Here is a 26,667-nt window from a genome sequence, read left to right as displayed (position 1 = left end):
GGTGCCTTTGCCCTCCATTTAATGCCCAGTACCTGGAACAGTGCCTGGTGCATAGTAGGGTTAAAGGAAGTGAGGTTGAGACCTCTGGGCCGGTGTCCTCAGTCTCTGAAGTGAGACCCAGAAGCAAACCTCATTTCTACCAGTACTGGCTGTTTGCTCACAGGTAAGTCATTAAACCTCTCCAGGCCTCAGTCTGCTTAAACTTTAAAATAGGACCTCCCTTTGTCGGATTATTGAAGGTTACGTGAGCAATCCCAGAAAGCACCTAACATGGGACCCAGCACAGGTGAGTCTTTATTTATCATTATTATCAATTTGCTCAGTGAATACCCATCCCTACAACTCAAGGCCGGCTGCCTCTGCCCTCCCAAATTCAGTTTCTGAAGCGCCGAAGCTGAATGAAACACACGGGAGGATCAGCGCACTCTCTTTAATGGGAAGGAGATTCTCATTTCTTACAGAAACAGGTAAAAACATAAATACCGGGGGTGGGGGCAGCGGCAAGGCAGCAAGGGCCCGGGCGCCCGGCCCAGGTTCGAGGAAAGGCGGCCGGATGCTAGGCCTGCCGCGCCCGGGCTCCCAGTCCCAACTGGCCGGTGTTCGGCAGACTGGGGATGCCCGTGGGCTCTCGGAGGGCACTCCCGGGGCGACGGCTAAGGCACCAGGCTGCGGGATCACTCACCGCAAGCTCCGTAAACCCGACCACAAACTCTCCCTCGCGTGGGGACAAAGGCGCACGGGGCAGGTAAAGCTCCGAGGCCTCCGTGGGAGTGAATGTGACATCCGAGGGACGCAGGATCGTGTCGGGAGCCCTCCCTCTCCTCGAGAGTCAGTGCCCTTCTTTAGAGGTGGGACCGGTCGGGGACGTCCCACACCGGTCCCTTTCCTACCAGGCTCGGATACCGTGCAGCGTGGACACTCCTGAGTTGCCCTGCGGAATCCCGGGGCTCTGCACGGCGTTCAAGTCCCCGACGCCGAAGTTCACGAAGTTGTTGTTGGCGGCCGCCGTAGCCGACTGCGCCGGTGGCGGCCCGGCGGGGTAAGCAGCGGTGCAGCTGTAGCCAGGGCTGCAGGCCGCGCCACCGTAACCCGGGTAGGCGGGGTAGGCGTTATAGCCGTAGGCGTTGAGGCCCACGCCATAGGCTGGCGCGTAGGGCGCCGAGTCCCCGAGGCAAGGCTTGCCATCGCGCACCAACACTGGCACCGCGATCCTGCGCGCTGGCGGCGGCGGTGGCGGGGGCAGCCCCACCAGCTCCAGAGTCTGGTCCTGCCGTTGCCGCTTGCACTTGTAGCGCCGGTTCTGGAACCAGATCTTGACCTGCGTAGACGTCAGCTTCAGCACGCTGGCCAGCTGGTCGCGCTCCGGAGCCGACAGGTACCTCTGCTGCTTGAAGCGCCGCTCCAGCTCGTAGACCTGCGCCTGCGAGAAGAGCACGCGCGGCTTCCTCCGCCGTCGCGCCCGGGGTCGCTCGGCGCTGTCCGCCTCAGGCTTCTCCAGCTCCACCGCCTTCTGCAGCGCGCACAGCTCTGAGGGGGGACAGAGTGGCAGAGAGACGCTGGGTCACAGCGACCCGACCCCCCCGAGCTCCCGCCGGGTGATGAGCCCCAGTGGGTGCCACCCCGTCCTGCCTGGAGCCCCCAGCTTGACTACGGGTCACTCTGCCGGCTGCACTGGGCGCTGCGACTGCTCGGTTTCCGCTCGACAGCCAACATTTGTTGACTGCCTACTATGTGCCGGGCACGGCTCTAGGCACAGGAGGACAAAACAAGACAGGTCCCTGCCCTCGGGTTGGTTCACATTCTGGTGAAAGAGATGGACAGTGACTTAACGACTTCAGGTTGCAAAGAAAATAAAGCCAAGTGATGCGCTGGGGTGAATTAGATTAGGACTACTTTGGTTTGAGAGGTTAAATGAAGGAGACCTAGGCCTCACACCAGGGTCGGTCGCACTATCTCAAAATTACGGGAACCAAAGAAACAGAAGGCCAAGAGGTGTTGGTTTGGTGATCTATCAAAGGCTCCCGTGCAACTGCTGCGGAGATTTTGCAGCGCCCAAAAAGCAGCGGGTGGGCAGGCGGCCCTGGATTCCAATTGAATTTGAATCGGTAGTGACCAATTCAAGCTGCCGTGCCCTCCGGCAGCTGTTCCTGAGGCCTCCCCTCTGCAACTAGACAAACTTTTGTAGGATCACAGAAAGCCCCTCTGGGCTCTCGGCGGCCCTTCAGCCAGTGCCCCCGGCCTCCCCAGGTTCTTGCGGACCCCGCGTTGGGCCACCGTCTCCCCGACGCGCCCTTTCCACCGGCGGGCAAGCCTCCCCCTGGACCTCGGGATGCGCGCGGCGATCCGGCCGACTTCCCCAGTCGTCTCCTCCATTGCCCCACGCCTTTCGTCGCGCGGCATTTTCTAACTTTTTCCAGGAGAGAACCTCTCGGCCCTGGCCGCGTGGGAAAATTGTTATGGAAAAATAAAGCTGCTAAGTCAGATTCTTGAGAGTCCGGAGTATCCCATTTTAAATTCAAGATCCTTGTTCTCAAACATTCCACTCTCAGGGCACAAAGGAGGAAAGGCCCCAGCCACCCCGGGTAACGGGTGGGCTATAGAAGGTCCTGGACCTGCTCCAATTGTGCGCAAAAGTATGTCTGGCGTGCAGCATTTTGATTTCTGTTTAGCGGTTTTCGTCAGATCCTCAAAAAGACCCTCAAGAGATTAAAAAAAAAAAAAAACCGATATACAGACTCCCTCTCTCTCCCTCTGTTCTGTCTACCACAAACGGATCGCTCAACTTCAACTTCATAACAAATCCAGGAGCGGGGCTGCCGCCGCCTGGGGCTTTGTTAGGCCGCAAGAAAGTATATATATATTTCTCTCCGATCTCTTGTTTCTGATCGTCACGATCCAGCATTTCCTCTAAACCTCCGACTGGAAGCGTGGGACGGGGGTGGGGGGAGACCCTGGCGACAACCTCGCTTCTCACATTCGGAGCCCCCTTTGCTCGACCATCCGCCCAGGCACTCGCCTCTCCTCTACCCAAGCCAGAGTTTCTTGGCGGCGAGGTTTGGGGACGAAAGCAACCCCAGAGGGGAGAAGGAGCCTGTGTTTCTTCCTCACCTTTCTTATCGGCTCGAGGGTCCTTGGCAGGGTCGGGGTCGCCATAGGCACGCGGATAGAAGGCGGGGGCGGCTGAGAAGGCAGGCAAGCACTTGGCGGGCGACGGCGCGGGGCCCAGCTCTGCGCGCAGCTCGGGGAGGCCGGGCGCTGCGGCCTCCGGCCCCGCGTAGGCCTCGGGCTTGAAGGCGGCCAGCATGCAGGAGGCGGGCGCCAGGGTGGCCTCCAGGCGCGCGGAGAGCTCCCCGGCGGCCAGGCTGCGCTGCTGCTGCTCCAAATTCAGGATGTCTTTGACCGAGAACGGCGTGGGCGTGAGCGCGGGGCTGGGGAACATGGTGGCAGCGCGCGTCTCACAGCGCCAGGTGGGCGGCAGAGAGCAGCGCTGCCCACGGCCCCCGGCAGCCTCCCTGCATGGTGCCCGCCGCGCGCCCGCGCACCCGCCTTCCAGCTCGGGATGTGGCCGGGCGGCAGGTAGTGCGGGGCGCAAGGGGCAGGAGAGGCGGGACCAGGCCGGAGGAGGGGGGCTCAGCCTGCCATTGGGCCGGGGGCCTCGTTGACAGGAGCGATGAGCACTTTCGGGTCACCTAATATAGTCATACGGCTCAAAAAAAAAAAAAAAAAATCCCGCTCTGCTTTTTAAAGGGCCCGCAACGCGTTCGGAAGACTCCTTTCGCTCCTGCAGCCTGAGATTTGTCCAAAACATTAGCCTGAAAATCCTACCAGGATGGATGCACAGGAAAGGACCCGATTATTCTCCGAATCCGCCCTTTAGGCCGGGTTGGGTGGATCTGGGATTTGAAGAAATGTTCCTCAGCACCTGAAACAGAATAGGGAAGTGAAGGATTGGGTGAGGGCTGGGGGGACTGAGTTATTTCCAGGAGTTGGAAAGGCTTTCTTTATTACTAACGGTATGGTGTGTCCGACTTGGAAGAATCTGAATAAGAAGAGAAGCATTGGGGAAAGGGTTTGCTCTGGGGCGATGGCAGGAGGGGGCCATTCTGGACAATTTGGGGATTCTGTGTAGTACTCCCTTTGCCAGGAGGCCAGGCTCTGGGGGCTCCTGTGTGAGTCAAGCTGAAAAGCAAGGTGGGTGGTTGTAGGACGGAGGGGCACCGCCTACAGTAGTGTAAGTGTACAAACACAACTCCAGGGGGCACCAGTCACTGCCAGTCTCTTCCCTGAGAGATGACCCTCCCCTTAATAATGAAACAAATCCAGAATCCCGGCAGAGAAACTCAGCTTCCCAGAAGAGAGCTGTCTTCTAGGGCATCCTAGATCCCAGTGGCCTTTTCTCCTATTCTTGAGGGCCCGTCATTCCGACCTCCCTCTTTCCCCTGCCCTCCCTGCCTAGCAGCGAGTCCCCTAGGCCTTTGTCAGCACAAGGGACTCAGGTCCCAGCTCAGGTTTAGTTCTCAGGCAGGTGGGGCTCCTCTGAACTCAACGTGGCCAAGATTTCTCTGGGCCGGCTCCGAGTGGGGCGCCGCGGCGGCGGCCGGGCCAGGCGCATGGGGGGTGGGGGCCGGGGTGTTAATTTTTAGCCCAGGGTCAGTAAAGTAGGGATCTTCTGTCAGAGAAACAAGTAAGTGTTTCCCGGGAGCAAGCTATCCGGTCAGATCCTGCGCTAGCCCACCTCATCCTTCTGGGTCCCTTGGGAGATCTGATGAAAGCTTGGGGGGCCTTCCCCTCACCCCCAGAAAACTGCAGAGAGGCGCTCTATTTTGTGTACAATTTCAGGGAGGATTTGGGCAGACAGAATGGCCCCAGGTTATGGTCTCCGCCTTATCCTATCTCTAGGGATGGCGAGGCTTGTCAGGGGAAAAACGTCGACTTCCCACCGCCCTAGCTTCTGCGGGGAAGTCCGGGTGGAGCGCGCCGACTTTCTGAGAATGGAGACCTGTAGGGCTCGGCTCCTTGCGGAGGGCGAGTTGGGGACCAGGGAAGAAGCGTTTGAACCAGAAGAAAGGCACACAGGGCCAAAGGCAACCTAAGGACAGGGCTCAGGGCCTTAGATTCCAGAATGCGCCCTCAAGGCGCCCAGGAAATGCATGAAGCAGGTCCAGAACGTGAATCTTAGGGTGCTCAAGCCTGACGGTGAACCGTCGGTTAGGGCCACCGGGAAGGGCGCCAGTGAAGTCAAGCGTAGGCCTAATGTTGGAACTTTGCCAACGCCTCATCAAATCCACACTCCCGGGACCTGTGGCCTCCGGGCTAGGGCGAAGGAGAGCGGAGCCCCGCGCGGCGGTCGCGGAGGCTCGGAGCACTCCGACCCGGCTTCCAGGCGCCAGCCGTCGCTACCAGGCCCCCACCACCGCGGCGGAATCTCGCTTTAAGTCTTCGAGCCGGGGATCACGGCCGGTTCTGGGACTGTTAGCTTGGTCTGCGTAGAGATTCCTTTTTTCAAATGTGGGGAGTTCGAAAGCCCCAGGAACCCTCCGCACCCGCCCACTTCCCAACCTCCTAACCCGAGTTCTCCCTCGACGGATCTGCAGATCAGTGGCCTCTCTTCGGCTCTACCTCGCCACGGCTTTTGGCCAATGTTACAGTAATTGCCTTCAACTAACCTAGCTTGGGGGCCCGCCTCGCCTTTCAAGAATGTTTTTGGGGAATGGGAGAGGATGCCTATCGCCGAGGCGGTGACGTCTGGCAAACGAGCCACATCCGATTCAATTAAACGTCTCGCTGAAAAGAGCTCGGAGCGAGGGTCCTGGGAGCGCTGTTAAGTGAATGGGCTGGCCGGGCGGCTCGCGATGACAGTTTGAAAGATTAGTGTGAGCCGACGCCTGAAATATTACCGTTTAATGGGGGACATTGAGGCTGCATCCGGGATCTCTGTTTTTAGTGTGTGTGTGTGTGTGTGTGTGTGTGTGTTGTAAGGGAGTTCTGGAGGAAGAGAAAAATTCAGCATTTCCTCTGCAAATCAAGGCGGTGAAGATTTATCACTTATTTTTGGGTATGGGGGTTCCTAGGGCTGACAGATTTGTGGGTCAGGTGTCATGAAAAGGGGAGGAAAGAAAACCCTCCATATTTGGACAAAATCAATACGTTTTCAACCGCCCACACCCTCTGTGAATCCGGTAATAATTTCTCTTGGATCTAAAACAGGCCTTAGCGTTGCCAAAAAGAGGAAAACGGGGCAAAACCGGATAAATACGAGTAAAATCAAAATTGGGGTGACCCACGCTGGTCTCTGCAGAGAAATGTCCAAGAGCAATTTCTAATTTTCTTTGAAGTCCTCACAATTTCTGAGTCAGTAAAAACATTTTTGTTTTCTTTAAGTGAAGTTGCCATGGTTGGGGGGAGGGAGGGAGGAAACTTGATTCTCCAGCCCCACCAGGGATGCATCTTCCTTCCCAAGGGCGACTGACCTAACCTGGCCGCCTCTCTAAGCCGCACTTTGGCCAAACTAGCAGGACAAACAAACAACCTTCAGTCCAGAGAAAGGCAGAGAGAGGGAGAAAGACAAAAGGAGCAGAGAGGAGAGATTGAAAATCTATTTCCTTGCCTTTTAAAGAGTCGGTGCTTTAAGATGGGCCAGATTCCAGGATGACTTGAGAGCATTCTACGCACATAAAATATTATTAATTGAAAGCGATCGGAGCGGCCCGAGCCGGCCCCCACTTTCCTGCAATCAGCAGGGTCGGCCGCAAAAGGTATATATGATTAATTGAAAGATAAGCTGGAACTATCACCGGGAATGTCATTAATGCGCCGGGGAGACGTCCATTGGAGACAGGCGGCGTTATCCTCGGCTTTATCTTCAACAACGCCTCGCTCTCGGCCCGCGCCGGGGAAACAGATGGGGGTTTCTGTCTGGGACGCTCGCCCCGTGTTTATATTTTGGGAAGAATCGCAACTCGTGGGAGTCCCCGGCAGGCCCCCTGATAAATGAACATTAGCACTTTTTCGGACTACTGTATCAACAAAGGGGCTACGGCGCGGCAATAATTGGCGAGAAAGCAAACAGAGGGCCGAGAGCGCGCCTCTGCTCTTCGTCCGGCTGATGGATGAGCAGCGGCGGCTGCGGCCCGGCTCCCGGCCCTCGCTCCGGCTCCCCGGCCCGGCCGCGGGGCCCCTCAGGCGTCCTGCCTTGCTTCAGGGCCGGGGCTTGAGAGTGGGGGGCGACTCTGGGGGCTGCTGCCCTCGCCCTGGGCTCCGGAAGAGCCCGGGCGGCCTCCGGGGCACCGGATTTTTCCTGCCCGGGACTCGCCTTATTCGGGTTGGCTCAGCAGGTACCAATTTCTTGCTCTCCCACGGCATGAGTCACACGCCCTCGAACGTCTTCGCGCACCCGCTTATCTCGATGGCTCCACAGAAGAGAAAGAGGCTCAGGAAGGTGAAGTGACTTGCTCAAGGTCACACAGACGGAAAGTGACAGTTTCAGGATTCGAACACAGGACTGACTGCAGAGCTGTGAATGTTTTCTTTTCTTGCATGTCGCTGACTCCTAGAGTCATACCAGCTGGTGAGGAAACAAGACGCTACCCCTTCCCCCAACACACACTCCACGCAGCTAGAGAAGAGGACCAGGTTGTTGGACTGGGGATGCTGGGTTCACCAAAACCTTCAACGACACGGGGGCTTCTGGCATATAGTTCGTCTGAGTGAGAGAGAGAAAGAGAGGGAGAAATGTAAGATTCCACCTCCCCCTCTTCCTCCACCTCCTCCAGAATCTCTTCCATTCCGTCCTCTTCCTCCTCCGCCCCCTCCTTCATCTCCTCCTACCGCCCCCCCCTTCTTCTTTGGTAACAACTTTATTATTCATCCATTTAAAGTATACAATTCCATGACTTTTAGTATATTCACAGAGTCGCAATCATGACAAGATTAATTCTAGGACATTTTCATCAGCTCCAAAGGAAACCTGTAGGCTTCAGCCATCAACCCCACACCCTCCCCCATCTCCCACCTCCGCAGCTCGAGGTAACCACTAATGAATCTACTTTCTGTCTCTAGATTTACCTATTTTGGACGTTTCATACAAATGGAATCATATAATATGTGGCCTTTTGTAACTGGCTTTTTTTCACGTAGCATAATATTTTCAAGGTTCATCCATGTTGTAGCAAGTATCAGTACTTTGTTCCCTTTTATGGCAGAATGATACCCTATTGTATGGGTATACCATATTTTGTTTCTACATTCAACAGTCGATGGACATTTGGGTTGTTTCCACCTTTTGGCTGTTGTGAATAACCCCCCAGTCCACTTCTACCCTAAAAGCGGAGCCTTTAGAGGTCTGGGGAGGATGCTCCTCCCGCCTCCCGCTATAATTAACCCTATCCTTCCCTGAAGGCTGGCTTCATGGGTATGCCAACTGTGTAGCTTCACGGGGCCTGAGCTTAGAAGGGCCCTGTGTTCTGTTGTTGCTGTCTGGAAATTTTTCATAAGTTTTGAACAAGAAGCTCCACATTTCATTCATTTTGCACTGGGCTCCACAAATTATAAAGCTGGTCCTACTTTCTGGGCACTTTGAGCAGAGCCCTGGAAATACTATCTTCATGTCCCCAAGGCTCCTGTAATCTGCCAGGCTTGTGGCTTCCTTTGCCCCAGGGTCTAGCCTCCTCTAGCCAGTGGGACAGGCAGGAAGTCCCCTGAGCTGCTTTAAAGGCTGTCTGTCCAAAGTTGCTCAGCCATAAGAAGGGCCTGGAGCCCACATAAGTGGAAAACAGTGGGCAGATCCACCTGGCTGGTGGATTTGTGTGTATATCTGTATGAGTGTGCGTGTGTGTGAGGGGGTAGGGAGTGAGGGGAAAGGCTTAGAAGAGTGGGCCAGAACTTGCCCCCAGCCTCCAGGTGACTCATCACCTAGTCACTACTGGATACTTGGCCTGATTTGTGCATCTGTTTACCCACAGTGACTGGGTGCCCACCTTGCATCAGGTGCTGGTGTTTCACAGCCCAAGACACACAGACCCTGAAGGAGGCAGAGCTGTACCAGAATGAGTACTAGACTGTGAGCCAGTACTAGTACTGGGTTCTTGTCTTGCTTCCCACTGATTGGCTGATCTCCAGCACATCCTTTTTCCTTTCTGGTCGCTGGTTTCACGTTTGTCTCCCAGATGGTTTTAGGCGTACCTAAGGTCTCTTCCCAGCTGTGCCATTCTGGGAAACGTCCCATGTTGTTACCTGGACTCACCTGGGCAGTGGGGAAGGGTGGAGAGTCATGTTGGTGGTTGTCTAACCTACAAAATGAAACTGGATAAGATGGGAAATAAGGTCCCTACCAATTGTGATATTATGTTCTTTTGGGGAATGCGGTCCGTACAACAACACATATTCCAAATAAAGTGAATATGTGTTACACCACATACATTTAATTCCAGATAGCTTAAAAAGTTAAACTTAAGAAATGAAACAGAACAGTACTATAGATGACTAAAACAATAATTTTAGAGTGTTAATATATTTGGAAGGGTGGATAAGGAGAACTACAGACCTAGAAACCATAAAAGATGAATTGTATTACCTGACGGCATAAAAGTAATTTGTGTACAGCAAAACAAAACCAGAATAGAGTCAAAGAGAAAATGGCACACAGTTTAAGTGCTAGAAATAATGACCAAAAAACCGTCTAATTTCCACAATATGGAAAGAGCTTCCATGAATCAATAAGAAAATGACTCAACAAAGCAATCGACAAATTGACCAAGACTCGCAGAACTTTGCTGGTAGGAAGGAAGGAAGGAAGGAAGGAAGGAAGGAAAGAAGGAAGGGAGGAAGGAAAAACAGAAGAAAGAAAGAGAAGGAAGAAAGAAAGGAAGAAAAAAAATTAAAAACCACGAGGCAAAGGTTTTCACTCATCAGATTGACAAAGATCACAAACTTTGATAATTACTCTGCCTAGTCACTCTTTCACGCTGTTGACTGGAAGTGTAAACTGGGAAACCTCTTCAGCAATTTAGTACTGTTGCAATTAAAAATGCATAAGCCCTTTGTACAAGTATTTCCACTTCGAGGATGGTTCTACACACACATGTATGTTTAGTAAAGTATTTTCATTGCAGTTTTAAATATTTTTAAAGAATCAAAACAAACCCAATATATCTATCTTATAGGACTGGTTAAAAAAATTATATCGCCCATGGAACAGAATACTAGCAGACCTGAGAAAGAATTAGTTACATTTGTTATGTATTCTTAGGGATACTTTTTGAGACACATTAAATATCAAATCAAGATGCAGTGTTTGTGTTTTAAATATGGGCATATGTACATATATGTAGGTTTACGAAAATTTTTTGAAGGGTAAACAAAAGGTAACGAAAACTTCTGGGGAAGAGTACTGGGGGAGGGAAGATCAGGACTAAAACATGACATTTTAGTACATTTTTTAGGACAATTTCCTCCTTTTTGTTGTTGTTCTTACCATATGCATGTATCTTGCCTTAAAGAGATTTTTAAAAAAGCACAATCAAGATAAACTCCAAATAGAGTGAATCAAGTTATGCCTTTAAAGGAGGGGAAGGGAATCCTGGGCTGTGGAAGCATCTAGGCCAGAATTCCCTGGAGTACGTGTTAAAAATGCACAGTTATGGGCCTCACCCCTCATCTTGGAATTTACAAATCAATGGTGTGTACGGCTTGAGACTTCAATGAAATCTCCAGTCTCCGAGAGGGAACTGGAGCTAAGCCATCAGTGGTAGGAAGACTGAGGAGGGTGGTCAGGGGAGCTTCAGAGAGAGGGGAGTGGGGTGGCCAGCACTCGTCCAGCACTATCCAGGGACAGGACCTCAACGGTCCCGATTACCACTCAGCAAATTCACCCTCATGATCTCCCCCTGACCTGTGCTTTGGTCCAGGGCCAGAGCCCAGTTTTGGGGTCACTGGGAATGCAGCTCCCTCCATTAATCAATGCCTTGGCTTGCTGCTTGAAGATGCTGTGGGTCTGGTGGCTGTGAGTGGGGCAGTAGATGAGGCTGGTGGGAAGGCCTGGTAACCCCACCCAGGTCCTGTCCTCAGGCCAGCAGAGAAGTCTGGCATGTCCTAGTTTTCCTGGCCCCTGGCCTTGGACCCACTGTCCCTCTGTCTCTTGAGGGTCAGCCTCCAAAACTCTCTCTGAAATAGCGCTGAGTCGGAACTAGATCTGGAATCTGTCTTAACAAGGCCAAAGTGACTCTTCCCTGTATTGCAGCGTGATACATGGAGGTATGTCACATCTGGTTCCCCCAGACAGAGGTGGGACCCTTGTAGTCACTGGTCTCCATAGGGAGGTGGGCTGGGCTCTGGGGCCTCTCTGGGCTCCAGGGACCCTGTTGGCTTGCTTAGCCTCTGGGAGGCCCTGCTTCCACCTCTGGGAGGGATCTCGGGGTGTCGTGCACTCCAAGTTCTGGCCTTCTCCAGGAGGCCCAAGGAGCCACCGCATCTTTGCTCCAAGCGGGATAGCTCTCATGGGAGCTGGGACGTGATGGCCAGGAAAGGCTCCTGTGGCCTTGCATGGAATTCTCCGGTGGCTGGCCTGCCCTGGGAGTCCTTCAGTCCTCAAGGAGATGACAGCCACCCACACCCACGTAAACACCAGAAAAGTTTTAGGTCCTCATTTTTCGTTGGTGTCTGAAACATAGGAGCAAAAGAACAAATGAAACAAATCTGAACATTAAAGATATTTCCCCTTCCCAAATATTTTCTGTGCTTGGACAGTGCACAATTTTTCTTGTCCCTACAGGGGGGTGTTTGAGCATCTTCTGTTCTTGTTTTTGTTGGTTTCCTTAACGATTGTTTTATATTCACAGCACTGAATATCCTAATTATACATTTTGAATAAGTAATACACCGTAAAAACAAAACAACAATGAAAACCCAAAATAAACACGTAAAGAGGGAAATACAATGTAAAGTATTCCAGGCCTCTCCCCAGCCACCCAGTTCCCTTCCCTAAAGACAAAGTTGTTTCCAGGTTTATTTATTTTTAAAATCAACTTTATTGAGGCATAATGTACCTAGAACAAAATGAACACAGTCTAAGTGTACAGTTCGATGAATCGTGACACATGAATAAACCCGTGCAAGGACCACCACAATCAAGCTACAAAAACATTTAAAAAAATACAAAAATATTTGCATAACCTGAAAAGGTTTCCTTCTGCCCCTTCTCAGTTAATTCCCACCACCATCCAGCTTTAAAAAAATATATATCCTTCTGGGGACATTTTCTACAAATTTAAGTCTTATTTATTATACATTTGTTTTTGTTTTTCTGAGAGGAACTACCTTCCGCTGACTCCTTTGCATTTTTTCCCGTCCCCTCCTTTGCACTTTTGACTTGACAGTTTTTGTTCATAGTATCTTTGTGTAAGCCACTTTCTCATGCTTTGTGGGGTATGTTTCTGTAACCGAATTTATCCTGGGTGCCTAGATGTCACACGCTTTAAAACACGTGTTAAGGTTTGCCAGATCGCTTTTAAACTTCCGTTGTCGTTTGGTGTTAATTTCGTGCTTTCTCCTCTGGACCGCAGTCCGCCCCCGGCTGCAAACTGCTCCAGCGAAAACAGCGAGGAGAGGCGGAGAGAACCAAGACGCTGCCACTTGTCCCTCAGGATCCCGTCGCTGAAGGTCACAGCTGGAAAAGTCAGGTGACATTCGAGTCGGATAGACAACGATTCGGAAAACAGTGAAGAGGAAAATGGATTTTCTAGGGCCGGTGAACACCTGCCCGGTGGGTGTACAGCTCGGGAGCCACGGCTTTGGCAGAGCCCTTGGCGTGAACGCGAAGCTTTGGGAAAAGCCGAGCTGGGCAAACGGACGCCTGTTTTCGCGGGGTCTGCAGTGCTGCAGCTTGGGCTGGGGTCGTCGGCCGTGGCTTTCCGGAGAGAGCTTCAAGAGTCGCGGCCAGATCTGTGCGGCCTCCCTGGCTCGGGCCGACACCGTGGCCCCCGGAGCTTCTACCCTGGATCGCTGCGGCCTGGTCAGTGTCGAATTGAAGCTGGCAGTGGGCGATCAAACCTTCCTAGGCCCGCCACCTTTGCTTCTTCCGCAACTTCCTTCCTTGTCTCATCTTCCAGCCTGCTCTGCGAAATGCAGCGACGTTTCCACAGCCCGGCGGAACGCACTGAGAATGCCTAGGGTGCAAATTGTTGCATAGAAAAAAAAAAAAAATCCGATTCCGTGCAATTCGGTTCAGTCGATATTTCTTAGGAGCCTCCCCGGGGCATGGCGCAGGGGACCCGGAGGCTAACAAGCTTCGGGATTCCGGAGCAAATTCGGTGTCAGTAGCAGGATGTCGCTGACGGCATTCAGCGCTCCCAACAGATTGGCGAAATGCGGGAACGCAGGCACAAAATGAGCGCATTGTAGAGGGCCGTGTTGACGCCTCCCCATACTTTAAGCGTACACATGACAGTTGCAGACATTCAAGCACTTAAAAGGAGCACGATGGAGCGTTCACTTTTGGGACGTGTGTCTGTGGAATACGTTCACAGAGACCAGTAACCCGCCTTGAATGTGCTCACTGGTGCGCTTTAAGTTTGCCGAAACGACACGGCTACACATACACGTACTTTAAGTGCATAGTCACTTTCTTGGTGTGTGCCTTAAGTGCACACGGTCAAAAAGAAATTCAAAGAGTACAGCAAATCATCCTGTGAAATTCCCCTTGCCCTCCTCTCCGCTCTTGCCCTCCAGAGCCGTTCTTGGCACACACGCGGGTGTGCCCTCTGCGGTGTACATGTGTCCCTGCGCCCTAATTGGGCGTCGCCTGTGCAGACCCTCCGTTGTGTGTGGAGAGCTGTGGCCTTGTATCTCTAGGTAGGGAACATCTTTTGTCTCTCTGCAAGAAGCTTTCCTCCGGGAAAGATAAAGTAATCGATAGGGTCTTTTAAATAGCTCCGCGTTTCCTGTCGGGAGAGGAGTATCAGCGCGCGCACCAAATCTGCTCTGGTATGTCACCTTATCTCCCGTCCCCGCTGTTGTCCCCAAACGCCGCCTGTCAAGGGAGACGCCACCCGCATTAGGACCCAGACTGGGGCCCTTCCGCTCGGGGTCACGCGCAGCGCCCTCGGCTAGGCCCCGCCGCCCCTTCGGGGGTCCCGGAGGGTGGGGCGAAGAGGCGGGGGCCAGGATGAAGGTGCGGGGGGCCTAGAACTCCCACTCGGGCCCAGGAGGAAATTAACAGGCTGAAATCGACCCGTCTGGGGGAAGACTTGGGGTGCAGATCACTCGCGGGGGAGGGGACGGTTTCTTTTTTCTTTTCTTTTCTTCCAAGGAAATAGTTGTTGAGAGCAGTGCTTTGGCGACTATCTGGGCAACCTTGCTTGCCGGCGTCCGGAGGAAAATCGGCTTTGTCATTTGGAGAGGGCCGCCAGGGCTTCAGGAAGCGCCTGCCCGGCGCCAGGTTACCTTTCGCACTGCGGTAGAGTGAGGTTTCGCCAGCCTCCGGGTGACCTGTGCGGGGAGAGGAGAGAACTCCCAAGCCCTGAGGGTCGGTGGGACCTCCAGATCTGGCCACCGGTCTAGCCTCTGGCGGCGTCACCTGTCCAGCTTACTGCAAGTTGGAGTCAGAGCTGCCTGCAGCCGGGCCTGAGGACAGGGCGCAGAGGAAAGATGCAACCCAGGCTGGTCTTCCAGCCTTCGCAAAGGCCCTGTGGCCGGCCTCGGCTTCCCCCTCCCGTGGTGAACACTCAGGAGAGATCTGCAGGCCAGGCTCCGCGCCGAAATGTTTTTAGATGTAGTGATCTGCCGGTAGGCCCTGGGCCTTCTTGGATGTCTAAGCACTGCTACCCTAGTCTCCTCATTTTTCTTTATGTATCAAAGTAGGTTTTATCCAGGTTTTTTTTTAAGAAATATAATCCGATAACAATAACAAATACATTTCAATCCCCTTAAGGATGCACACAGCCACCAACCATCTAGGAAGGTGGGATTCAGACTCCCTTTATTTCCAGCCCCATAATTCCTTACAGGGTTCCTTTTTTTCTGCGAAGCTGGAGGGGGTGGGGGCGGGGGGGATTTCTTCTTGGCTTCAGTACAGACTTGCTCCCTTCCAACTTGCCCAGCATCCTCAGGATTACTCCACCTGCTGAGAGAGGACCACCCACCAAACCCATACAGAGGAAAATGCAGGCATTGGGAAAATTTGGGTTCTCATTTATTATGGAGAGGAGCAGGCATTTCTGAATCTTCCCATTCTTTAAGAGCTCGGTCTAGGTCTCCCTACTCCCTGCGGGCCTTTCCATTTTATTTTATGTGAAATTAAAAAATACTGAATTTGATTATTATAAAATTGGTTGTGGCAGTGGAGGGGAGACTCTAGCTGTGTGTCTTGCAGGGTGGGTCATATGTGCCATGTGCTATGTTGAAACTAGCAGAATGTGAACCGGACACTGCCATGCCATCTGTTTGAGTTACACTGGTGACCTAGTTATTCAGTCCTGGGTAGATCTGGAGATGGCCCACCTGGATGGGGAGAGCTGCTTCCCCCACTCTTCCAGGGCAGTGACCCTCACAAAAAGCTACTCTGAATGAACACTTCTGTAGAAGTAATCCAGGGTGCTTTGTTTCTTTTCTTCTAACAGAATGTGTGGGGTGAGAGTTGGGGAGTTGGGACATTTAGAGCTAGGGGTGGTGAGAACAGCCAAGGGTAGATCAGGTGTGAACCCTCAGTACCCTGCTGTCTCCCTAGATGTGGCTGTCATCTTCTAGAAGCTCTAGGTACTTTTCTTTAGGGGAAGCTGTACTGCTTGTCCATGAGAAGTGGTGAGAGGGGACGTGGGACCAGGCAGCCCTGGGAACAGTTCTCGGCCAGTTCCTGGGTCCTGAGCAGTGATCCTGGGCAGTGACTTTGGGAGATGCTCCTTGGGTTAAGGGAGTGAGCTTTGTTTGTTCCTGTGACAAACCCTGGGGTGTCCTACGCCCTGACCCAGTCCAGGAGTGCACTTGCTCCCCCTTGCTGAGCACGTTTGTGGCTCTGAAGCCTTCCCAGTTTTTGGAAACTTTTTATTCCAGCATCACATGGAAGTGAACAAAGTAAAAGTGAACAGCCCTGTCAATTTTCACAAACTGAACACGGTTGTGTAATTAGTAGCCAATTCAAGAAATGGGACATTACCAGTACCTAGAAGCCCCTTCCCCTTTCCTCCAGGATAATTACTATTCTGACTTCTAACAACATAGATTAGGTTTGCCTATTTTTGAACTTCACATATATCTAATCATATAATATAGACTCTGTGTCTGGCAATTTTTACTCAGCATATGTTTGTGAGATTCATCTGTACTGTTTGTAGTTGTAGTTAGCTCCATTTAGTTTGTAACACTTCATTGTATGAAAATACTACTACTGACCCATTCTCTCTCTCTCTTTTATAGTTGGTTTACAATATTGTGTTAGTTTCAGGTGTACAGCAAAGTGATTCAGATTATGTATATATATATATATGTTTGTGTGTGTGTGTGTGTGTGTGTATTCTTTTTTTTGGATTATTTTCCATTATAGCTTATGACAAGATATTGAATATAGTTCCCTGTGCTATACAGTAAATCTTGTGGTTGTTTTTTATTTTTATTTATTTATTTTTATTAATTTTTATTGGAGGATAGTTGCTTTACAATGTTGTGTTAGCTCCTAAGGTACAGCAAAATGAATCAGCCATACATATACATACATCCCCTCCCTTTTGGATTTCCTTCCCGTTTAGGTCACCACAGAGCATTGAGTAGAGTTCCCTGTGCTATGCAGTAGGTTCTCATTAGTTATCTATTTTATATATAGCAGTGTATATATGGCAATGCCAATCTGCCAGTTCATCCCACCCCCCCCACCTTTTCCCCAAACAAACCATAAGTTTTTTTTCTACATCTGTGACCCTATTTCTGCAAATAAGTTCATCTGTACCATTTTTCTAGATTCCACATATAAGCAATATTATAAGATATTTGTCTTTCTCTTTTTGACTTACTTCACTCTGTATGACAATCTCTAGGTCCACCCATGTTGTTGCAAATGGCATTATTTCGTTCCTTTTTATGGCTGAGTAATATTCCACTGTGTATATGTACCACATCTTTATCCATTCCTCTGTTGATAGACATTTAGGTTGCTTCCATGTCTTGGCTATTGTAAATAGTGCTTCAGTGAACATTGGGGTGCATAGAGCCTTTCAAATTATGGTTTTCCCAGATATATGCCCAGGAGTGGGATTGTTGCATCGTATAGTCATTCTACTTTTAGTTTTTTAAGGAACCTCCATACTGTTCTCCATAGTGGCTGTACCAATTTACATTCCCCCCAACAGTGTAGGAGGGTTCCCTTTGCTCCACACCCTCTCCAGCACTTACTGTTTGTAGATATTTTGATGATGACCATTGACTGGTGTGAGGTGATACCTCATTGTAGTTTTGATTTGCATTTTTCTAATAATTAGTGATGTTGAGAATCTTTTCATGCATTTCTTGGCCATCTGTATGTCTTCTTTGGAGAAATGTCTGTTTAGGTCTTCTGCCCAGTTTTTGATTGGGTTGTTTGTGCTTTTGATATTGAGCTGCGTGAGCTGTTTGTATATTTTGGAGATTAATCCTTTGTCAGTTGCTTCATTTGCAAAAGTTTTCTCCCATTCCGGCGAGAGGGTTGTCTTTTCCTTTTGTTTATGGTTTGTTTTTATTTTCATTACTCTAGGTGGTGGATTGAAAAGATCTTGCTGTGATTTATGTCAAGGAGTGTTCTGCCTATGTTTTCCTCTAAGAGTTTATCTATTTTATATATGGTAGTGTGTATCTGTTAATCCCATATTCCTAATTTATCCATACCCCCCTTTTCCCTTTGGTAACCATAAGTTTGTTTTCTATGTCTATGAGTCTGTTTCTGTTTAATAAATAAGTTCATTTGTATTATTTTTTAGATTCCACACATAAGTGATGTCATATAATACTTGTCTTTCTCTGTCTGACTTCACTTAGTATGATAATCTTCAGGTTCATCCATGTTGCTGCAAATGGCAACATTTCATTCTTTTTTAGACCCTTTCTCTCTTGATGTGCTTTTGGGTGGGTTTCAGTTTCTGACTGTTATGACTAGTGAGTGCTGCTATGGACACCCTAGCACATGTCTTTTGTTGAACATATGCTGTTGAACAACATATGTGAACAGCACATTTCTATTGGGTGTATATCTAGGAGTGGAATTGCTGGGCCAGAGGATATTCATAAATTCAATTTTAGTAGATTCTACTCAACAGTTTTCCAATTTACAGTTGTATGAGTTTATACTCATGCTGGCAGTGTTGAAGAATTGCAGTCACTCCACATCCTTGCCAACACTTGGTGTAATCAGTTTTTAATTTTAAGCCATTCTGATGAGAGTGTAGGGCTATCTCAGTGTGGTTTTATTTTGCCTTTCCCTACTGACTAATGAAATTGAGCAACTTTTCAAACGTTCATTGGCTTTTTGAATGTCCTGTTTTGCGAAGGGCCTGTTTAAATCTTTTGTCTTTTTCTCATTGGGTTGTGGGAATTCTTTATATATTTGGATACCAGTGTCTTGTTGGATATTTACTTATTGTGAATGTCATCTCCCAGTTTGTGGTTTGCATTTTTACTCTCTGAATGCCATTGCATCCATTTTTGGCTCTGGCCTTGTGACATGGTTCTGACCTTGAGGCAGTAGCACTGCTGGTTCACATGTCTGGGGTGTCTGCGGCTGAGTAGCTTCTTGGATTCTGGGCAACCAGCCCTGCCATCCATGGTAAACTCCTTGAAGACATAACACATGTTTGATTCTGCTTGTTTTCCTCATAGTTGCCAGAGCATTGTTTCTGCTAAGAATATTTTAGTCACTCATTAAATAGGGGAAACTCCAATAAAACCCTTTGGATTTGAAGGAGAGGGCAGAAATCACGATTATGTATCCTTTTTTATGCATTGTGGTAGATCAAATATTTACATAGCAATCTAAGTGGGATAATTTAAACTCCATGGGTTTTTAAAACATAGACAATGTAAATGTAGAGATGTAGATGAGATATCCTACACCCTCTTAAGGTCACAATCCTAGTCCCGCCTCCTGATTGCTGCAGCCCAGGAAGAGCCCCTCTCTTAGAACATGAGTGAAACATGTGTATAACTGTGTACAATCCTTCTGGAAAGCAATTTGGGAATTCTCATTTTATGAATCTTTGCAAATATATGAGGTGAAAACATCAGACTATAATTATTTTAAATTATTTTGATTAGTTTCAAATGTTTGTAATCCATTTGTATTTTTCTTTTTAAAAATGTATCACCTATTTGCATTATCTATTTATCTACTGAGATCTTCATTTTTTTCTTATTGATTTTTATGAGCTCTTTATATTAGCTAGTATCATTTTGTCATTTTAGTGTATGCTACCAGTATTTTTACCATTTGTCTTCCTAAAGCCTTCTTTTTTATTTTAAGGCACTGATGATAATATATAAAGGAAATACTCAAACAATGGTGGGGTTTTGTTTCCCAGTTAGGACTGGCCATGGGCCAATGGCAGAATGAAGGCTGGGTGCATCAGAGCCCCAGGCCACTGAACCAGCTGCCCTGAGTCAGTGGGGATTCCATAGGACAAAGGCCGTTCCTACTCTGGCCTAAAAGACCATGAAGAGCTCACAAGTGGCTGACATTAGAGATTGGTCAAACCTGGAGGGCTGCCTTCCTTGAAATTTCCATCCTGGGCCCCAAAGCTGGTGAAGATGGGATGTGGGATGGAGGTGGAAGTATCATTGGCTACTTCCAGGACAGAAGGGAATTCAGAGCAGGTAAACCAACAGAAAGAGGTGAGGAAAGAAGGGTCCTGGAGATTGGGCTGGGGGTGGTTTTGGGGAGCATCCAGAATAAAGGAAGGCATCAGAAATGCCAGGCAGTGAGTCTTGTGGGCAGTGATTTGGAGCTCAAGCTTTGGAGTAGGGCTGTTTGCATTGTTTAACCTCCCTGAACCTCAATGTTCCCATCTGTAAAGTGGGAATAATACTCATACTTCTTCAAAAGATGACTGTTTGGGAATTAAAGAAGACAGTGTAGTAAAGCAAAGATTCTTTGGCCCTTCTCCCATGGGGGGTGGGGTAGGTGGGTATGTCCTTTCCCTTTGAATGTGGGGCAGGTTTGACACTGCTTCAATCAATATAACTGGTAAAATACTATAGAAGTGACACCACATGACTTCTGTGGCTAGATCAGAAAAAGCCATGTAACTTCTGTTTTTCTGTTTGCTGGAACATTTGCTCTTGGAGCCATGAGGTACCACATAAGAAGTCTGAGTACCCTGAGGCCACCATGCTGTGAGGAAGCTCAAGCCATAGGAAGAGACCACGTGTAAGTCCGCTGACTGACAGTTCCGGATGAACCAGCTTTCTAGTCATTCCAGCTCAGGAGCCAGACCTGTGAGTGATGCAGCTTCCAGATGATTCCAGCACCCAGCTGTTCCAGTTTTCATAGCTGAGGCCCCAGACTTCATAGAGCAGAGACAAGCCATCCCTGTTATGTTCTGTCCAAATTCCTGACCCACGGGATCACTGAATATAATAAAATGGTTGTTTTCATATCACTAAGTTTTGGGATGGTTTGTTAGGCAGCTGTAGATAACCAGAACATTGTTCAAGCAAAAAGATTTAGCATACTGTTTGCTTGGTAGTAGGTGCTTACTAAACAGGGGCCCTTAATAGTATTATTGGTGACGGAGTTAACCTGGAATGGAGAACACAAGGCTGTTAAGGGAAAAAAAGCAGACAGGCCTGCCGTGGGAAAGTTGATCCAAGGTGATTTCAGGCCTTCCACCTGTACTGTGTCTTCATTTTGGCTCCAGTGTTAGACCCCCTTCCCTCCATAGTTCTAAACTGCAAATAACCACAAAAGAAGGTGGTTGGAGGGCCTTAGCATTTTCTCTTTTTGCACCCCCTGTCGTCTTTTTTTTTTTTTTTTTTTTTTTTTTGTGGTACACGAGCCTCTCACTGTTGTGGCCTCTCACTACTGTGACCTCTCCCGTTGCGGAGCACAGGCTCCGGACGCGCAGGCTCAGCGGCCATGGCTCATGGGCTCAGCCGCTCCGCGGAATGTGGGATCTTCCCAGGCCAGGGCAGGAACCCGTGTCCCCTGCATCGGCAGGCGGACTCTCAACCACTGCGCCACCAGGGAAGGGCTCCCCCCTCGTCTTTTAAAAACATTCTAGAGTGGCGTTGGCAAAGGTTGTAAGCTGGAGTGGAGCTTGGGGAATGTAGGGGTGAGGAGCAGAGGAGGTGTGAGAAGCCATTCTGTTGCTCCATCTATAAAGCCATAGTACTACAGTAAGCATAAAAATAATTGTGCAGAGGAAGAGTAACCCCTTGCCTCTGGGCGCTGCTTTTCCGTTTAGGAAGTGCCCGTCTTCCCGTGCGTTACCTTGTCTTCAGGTATTTGAGGGCAGAGAATACATTCTAACACACTTCCAGGCAGGCTGTGGGTGTACAGCAAATGCTTTCGGATAGATCATTTGAAACCCACCCAGCAGTGACTTTGATCGAAGTCTCTGCGCGTGCGCAGTGCCTCCTGCACAGGAAGGGGATCTTTCCGTGGTTGTGATTCAGCCTTCCAGTGCACCCTGATCAGGTTCACCCGCTTATGTCTTCCTCCTCGGGGGGCTCAGGGGAGACAACTAAGGGGTGTTACATCTGGGGGCTCAGACCTGCAGAAGGGAAAGCCTTGGATGAAACACACATGGTCAGATTTAGAGCTGCAGCAGAAGTGTCGGAGATGGTGTCCAGGCCCCGGCAACATCCTGGGGCAACATCCTGGGCGGGGTGGGGGTGAGGGGGGGTTCCAGGAGAACTGGGCCTGGGCCTGGGTGCCGAACCTTCTCGGGTTTCCGTGGTGAGCGCCACCCAGCACTCTTTAGATCTAAGAGGCGTCTCCTTCCTCTGAAGAGAGATAAGGCAGAGCAGCACCAAGGGAACATCCGGATAGACTGTCACCGCGGCGCAGGCCACGCCCCGCTCCCGGGCTTCCTCCTCGCTCTCGCTTCTCTTGCACCTCACCTTGACCTTCTCACTTGCCGAGGCTGCCCCACACACGGGTCCGCCTGCCCGCTCTTCATTCTGCTGGGCTGCCTTAGCTGCTGGTTGCTTTTCCTAGAGGACCGGAAGAGAGGAAGGGAGGTTGAAAGAGAAGAGAGAGATTGAGAGCGGAGAGAGATGGTGATGGAGGTGTCGATGGTGGGGGGGCGGGGAGGCGGGAAGCGCGGGGAGAAACTTCCAGGGAAAGGAGTTCCCAGGTGTGATGGAATGCCCCCAGCCTGGCCTCGGAGGGCTGCTGTGGGTGAGGCGAAGGAAAACTCTCCTCTCCCTCCTCTCTCTCCTCTACTAGGAGACTGACAGCGGCCAGGTGTCAGGGAAGGAGACTGGGCATCAGATGATTTTTATTTTTTATATTAGCACTTTAATATCCATGCTTTTCAAGGTGGAAGTGAAAGGTATCACATACTTGACATTGTGATTACTTCTGTTTTTTCTAATTTTTGAATCTTATTTTATTTATTTTTTTATACAGCAGGTTCTTATTAGTCATCAGTTTTATACACATCAGTGTATACATGTCAATCCCAATCGGAGAGTGGGCATCAGGTGATTAAAGGACATTTAGCTTTGATGAAAACGTTCATCTACTTGTTTAACTATGGTGAGAGGGCCTTTCTTTTAATCGGCTAAAAGTGGCTGAGTGGGGGTGAAGTAGGCAGTAAATCATTCTATGTCAGAGGGAACTCTTCTGTGTGAAGCAGGGGCTCGAGCTCCAGCGGAGGAGTCCAGTGGATAATCTGCCTCTCACTAGCTTTGCGAGCCAGCCAACTCCTTCCCTTAGTTGTGAAGATGGGAAGAGTAACTATACAGCTTCTCGTTGTTGTTGTGAAAATGAACCGTGACCCTCTGTATTCACTACCTAGCTCAAGACCAAACAGGGAGGGTAAAGGTTAATTTCTCCCTCCCCACACGTCCCCAACTCGCTTAACCTCCTGTCTTTTTTTTTTTTTTTAATGAGGATAATCACACCTGTCAATTTCAGGTTATTGACCAGAATAACCAGAAACCAGGAGAAAGATATTATACACAGGTAAGCAATAACTTTTCACTATTGGGAATATGCCTTTGAAGAAATTGCCTCCCCGGGGGGCGGGGAGAGGTTTGTGAGAGGAGCTGGAAACTGCCCTGAGTGTGGCACTCCACTTAGAAGGAGCAACTTCAGGGTACAACTCTTTGAAGATCCTACTGTTGACAGGAAATTGAGATTCAGAAAAACGTGCTAAAGATATACAATAAAAGGGAAGAAGACTTTCCTAGTCTAAGAGAATATAATGATTTCCTGGAAGAAGTGGAGGAAATTGTTTTCAACCTGACCAACAACGTGGATTTGGACAACACCAAAAAGAAAATGGAGATAGACCAAAAGGAAAACAAAGATGTCATTCAGAAAAATAAGTTAAAGCCGACTGGGGAACAGGAGGAATTGGAAGAAGCTTTAGAGGTAGAACGACAGGAAAATGAACAAAGAAGACTATTTATACAAAAAGAAGAACAACTGCAGCAGATTCTAAAAAGGAAGAATAAGCAGGCTTTTTTAGATGAACTGGAGAGTTCTGATCTCCCTGTTGCTCTGCTTTTGGCTCAGCATAAACATAGATCTACCCAGTTGGAAATGCAACTTGAAAAACCTAAACCTATAAAACCAGTGACATTTTCCACAGACATCAAAATGGGTCAATATATTTCATTAGCACCCACTCAAAAGCTTGAGGAAGCTCTATATGAATACCAACCACTGCAAATAGAGACTTGTGGACCACAAGTTCCTGAGCTTGAGATGCTAGGAAGACTTGGGGCTTCCCTGGTGGCGCAGTGGTTGAAAATACGCCTGCCAATGCAAGGGACGTGGGTTCGAGCCCTGGTCCGGGAAGATCCCACATGCCACAGAGCAACTAAGCCACTGCGCCTGCGCTCTAGAGCCCGCGAGCCACAACTACTGAAGCCCACGTGCCACAACTACTGAAGCCCGCGTGTCTAGAGCCCGTGCTCCGCAGCAAGAGAAGCCACTGCAGTGAGAAGCCCACGCACCGCAATGAAGAATAGCCCCCACTCGCCACAACTAGAGAAAGCCCACGCGCAGCAACAAAGACCCAATACAGCCAAAAATAAAGAAATAAAATAAATTTATTAAAAAAATACATTTGAACGATTATGGAAATGCCATGAATAATAACACAAAAATAAAATGTACAACAGTTAGTACAAAGGATAGGAAGAGGGAAAAAACTTTGCTGTTGTAATGTTCCTACACTATACATGAAGAGGTATAATAGTATTTGGAGATATTTAGTATAAACCCTAGAGCAACAGCTACAAATGTAAAGCAAAGAGGGATAGTCAGTAAGCCAGTAGCAGAGTAAATAATGAGATCATTAAAAATACTCCATTAATGAAAAGGAGGGCAGGAAAAGAGAGGCAAAAAATAAAGAAATGGTATAATTAGGAAACAAATAGCATGGTGGTAGATTTAATCTTAACTGTATCCGTAATTACATTAAATGTAAATGTTCTAAACAAGCACTATCCAATAAAGCTTTTTAAAATGGGAAAAAAAAAAAAAAAGAAATTGCTTCCACGCGCCCTCCACCCCTTTTAAACAGTGAATTGCATGTTTGGTTTGTTTTAAGAGAAGGAAAGAAAAGGATGTAAAAAACAACAACAAAAACCAAATAGACACAAGGTCTCACCTTAAGGGAAAACCTTCCACCCGGATGTCCCAGTCTCCTGGATGGTGGAAGTAGAAAGAAACACCTTTTGCATTCCCCCAATAGGAACAGGGGCTCAGGGCAGGCCTTGGTCCACCAGCCTGAGTCTTTGATTTGCAGCGTTAGAAGCAGGGCTAATTCTGGACAAGGCAGTCTTCACCAAGAGATGGCCTGTTTCTAAGTTGCGGGGTCTTTAAGCATCATTCAGTACGTACAGTGAAAGAAGATCATCTTCCTGTAGGGTGGGGCAGGGGAGTTCTGAGTGGACTTCCTATCTTCCACCAGTTTTTGGCAGCACGATTCTAGATGGAATCAGATTCTAGCCAGGAATCTGGCAGTGCAAAGTTAGCTAGAAGAGAAGGATGTTCCTTTGTATCCTAGTTGGGCTTAGGAATCCCCTGGAGTTCTTGTATATTACAGATTCTTGGGCCCCACCTCAGAAACACCTATTTTGCGGGCCTCGAGAGTCTGCTCTTTAAACAGGCTCCCCAGGCTATTTTGATCGCACAGGTTTTCCTGTGTGCACATTGACAGAGCTTCAGTCTAAGTATTTGAGAGCAGTGTCCTGTCTCTCTGATGTGACAGACTCCTCAGGGATGCACCGTGGTTCCCGTTTCTAGGTAGAGAACAAGCAAGGCGGCCCTCAGGAAGCTGGCTTTCAGTGGCTGGGCAGGCTGGTGCAGCCCCATGGCTCTTGAGGCTGGCTGTGGCCAAACTTAACAAAAATGCACACTCTTTGGCTGATGAATTGATTTTATTCTTACTTATTTATTTTTGATGCATTGATTTTAATACTGTGTTTCCACAAAGCTCATTCATAGATTTTGTTAGTTTCACATCTCATGTTCTGGCTCCTTATTTTTAAAAATTTCCAGTTCTTGTTGTTTTATAAAATTATGTAAGTAGTGACTATATCCTCATTGTAAAAATTTCAAAATCCTAGACAAATCACTCCATTTTCCTAATCCCACTTCCCTCTCCAGAGATAACTTGTTACCTGGTATGCGTCCTTCTAGCCCTGAGCTGTTGAATAATACCGTAACCGTAAGCCACGTGTGGCTTCTGAGCCCTTGAAATGTGGGTCCTAAGAATTGAGATTGCCGTAAGTGCGATGTTGAGGATTTAGCACAAAATAAGTAAAATAAGATTAATACTTTTCTATATTGATTTACATCATATTTTGGATACATTGGGTTCCATAAGATAAATTTCACTTTGTAAAAACATGGATCTTGAAAATTTTAAATTACATAGTGGCTCACATTATATTCCTATTAGACGGTGTTGTTCTAGACCTTTCATACATCTATACTCACAAGGACAAAGAAAAGACAACTGGGATCATTCCTGTGGCATTGATCAACCATTTGCTAGTTTTCTCTGACCAAGCTGCCTTGGAGATCGTTCCATGTTAGTATATATCGATCCACCTTTTTCTTTTAAATTGATGAAGAGTATTCCATATTACAAGCCTTGATTGATTAAACCATTTCCTATCGATAGACATTTGGATTGTTTCCATGTTTCCCTGTTACAAACTAACGAACATCGCCGCTCTTTGGCTTTTTAAAATTTATTTTTGAAATATATGTTATCTCTGGCTTTTTTTTTAATCCCCACATCTCTTGGCTTGCCGGGCTACCTGTGGCTTTCCAGATTCTTACTGAAAAGCATAGGTGGTGACCGGGCCAAAGGTAGAGGGACTGCCTAGTTTATTGTCCAAACAGGGACTTCTGAGAGTGAAAGGCAGTGATATCAGTGACAATTCTGGGACAACAAGAGGAACAAACTGGGACTGTCCTATGCGGAGTAGGGCATATGGTCACCAAAGCCACAGGAGTCCCTGCGTGTATCTTTA

The 26,667-nt window shown here is 48.8% G+C and overlaps 2 protein-coding genes across 2 annotated transcripts; one reads left to right on the top strand and one right to left on the bottom strand.

Annotated features, from left to right (window-relative positions):
• Positions 1 to 422: 422 nt before the first annotated feature.
• NKX2-5 (NK2 homeobox 5) lies at positions 423 to 3,541 on the bottom strand. Its single transcript, XM_060006790.1, has 2 exons — positions 3,109 to 3,541; positions 423 to 1,527 (listed from the first exon to the last, which is right to left on the bottom strand). Exons 1-2 carry the CDS (start codon positions 3,437 to 3,439, stop codon positions 887 to 889), a joined length of 972 nt encoding a protein of 323 aa, XP_059862773.1. The 5' UTR covers positions 3,440 to 3,541; the 3' UTR covers positions 423 to 886.
• A 3,564-nt stretch (positions 3,542 to 7,105) lies between these two features.
• On the top strand, positions 7,106 to 25,507 carry LOC132422367 (CDK-activating kinase assembly factor MAT1-like). Its single transcript, XM_060007142.1, is given in 8 exon segments — positions 7,106 to 7,334; positions 12,869 to 13,006; positions 14,578 to 14,683; positions 18,501 to 18,518; positions 23,204 to 23,295; positions 23,298 to 23,654; positions 23,766 to 23,908; positions 25,430 to 25,507. Coding segments are annotated over 8 exon segments (1,161 nt in total).
• Positions 25,508 to 26,667: the final 1,160 nt, after the last annotated feature.

Source organism: Delphinus delphis, chromosome 3 (genome assembly GCF_949987515.2).
Source record: "Delphinus delphis chromosome 3, mDelDel1.2, whole genome shotgun sequence".
In the NCBI taxonomy this organism is placed as follows: Eukaryota; Metazoa; Chordata; class Mammalia; order Artiodactyla; family Delphinidae; genus Delphinus; species Delphinus delphis.
This window is presented reverse-complemented; position numbering and strand designations above follow the sequence as displayed.

Coding starts and splice junctions, on each gene's coding strand:
- NKX2-5 (XM_060006790.1), bottom strand. CDS start 3,439: ATGTTCCCCAGCCCCGCGCTCACGCCCACGCCGTTCTCGGTCAAAGAC. Junction 1,528..3,108: donor CCCTCGAGCCGATAAGAAAG/GTGAGGAAGAAA, acceptor GTCCCCCCTCAG/AGCTGTGCGCGCTGCAGAAG.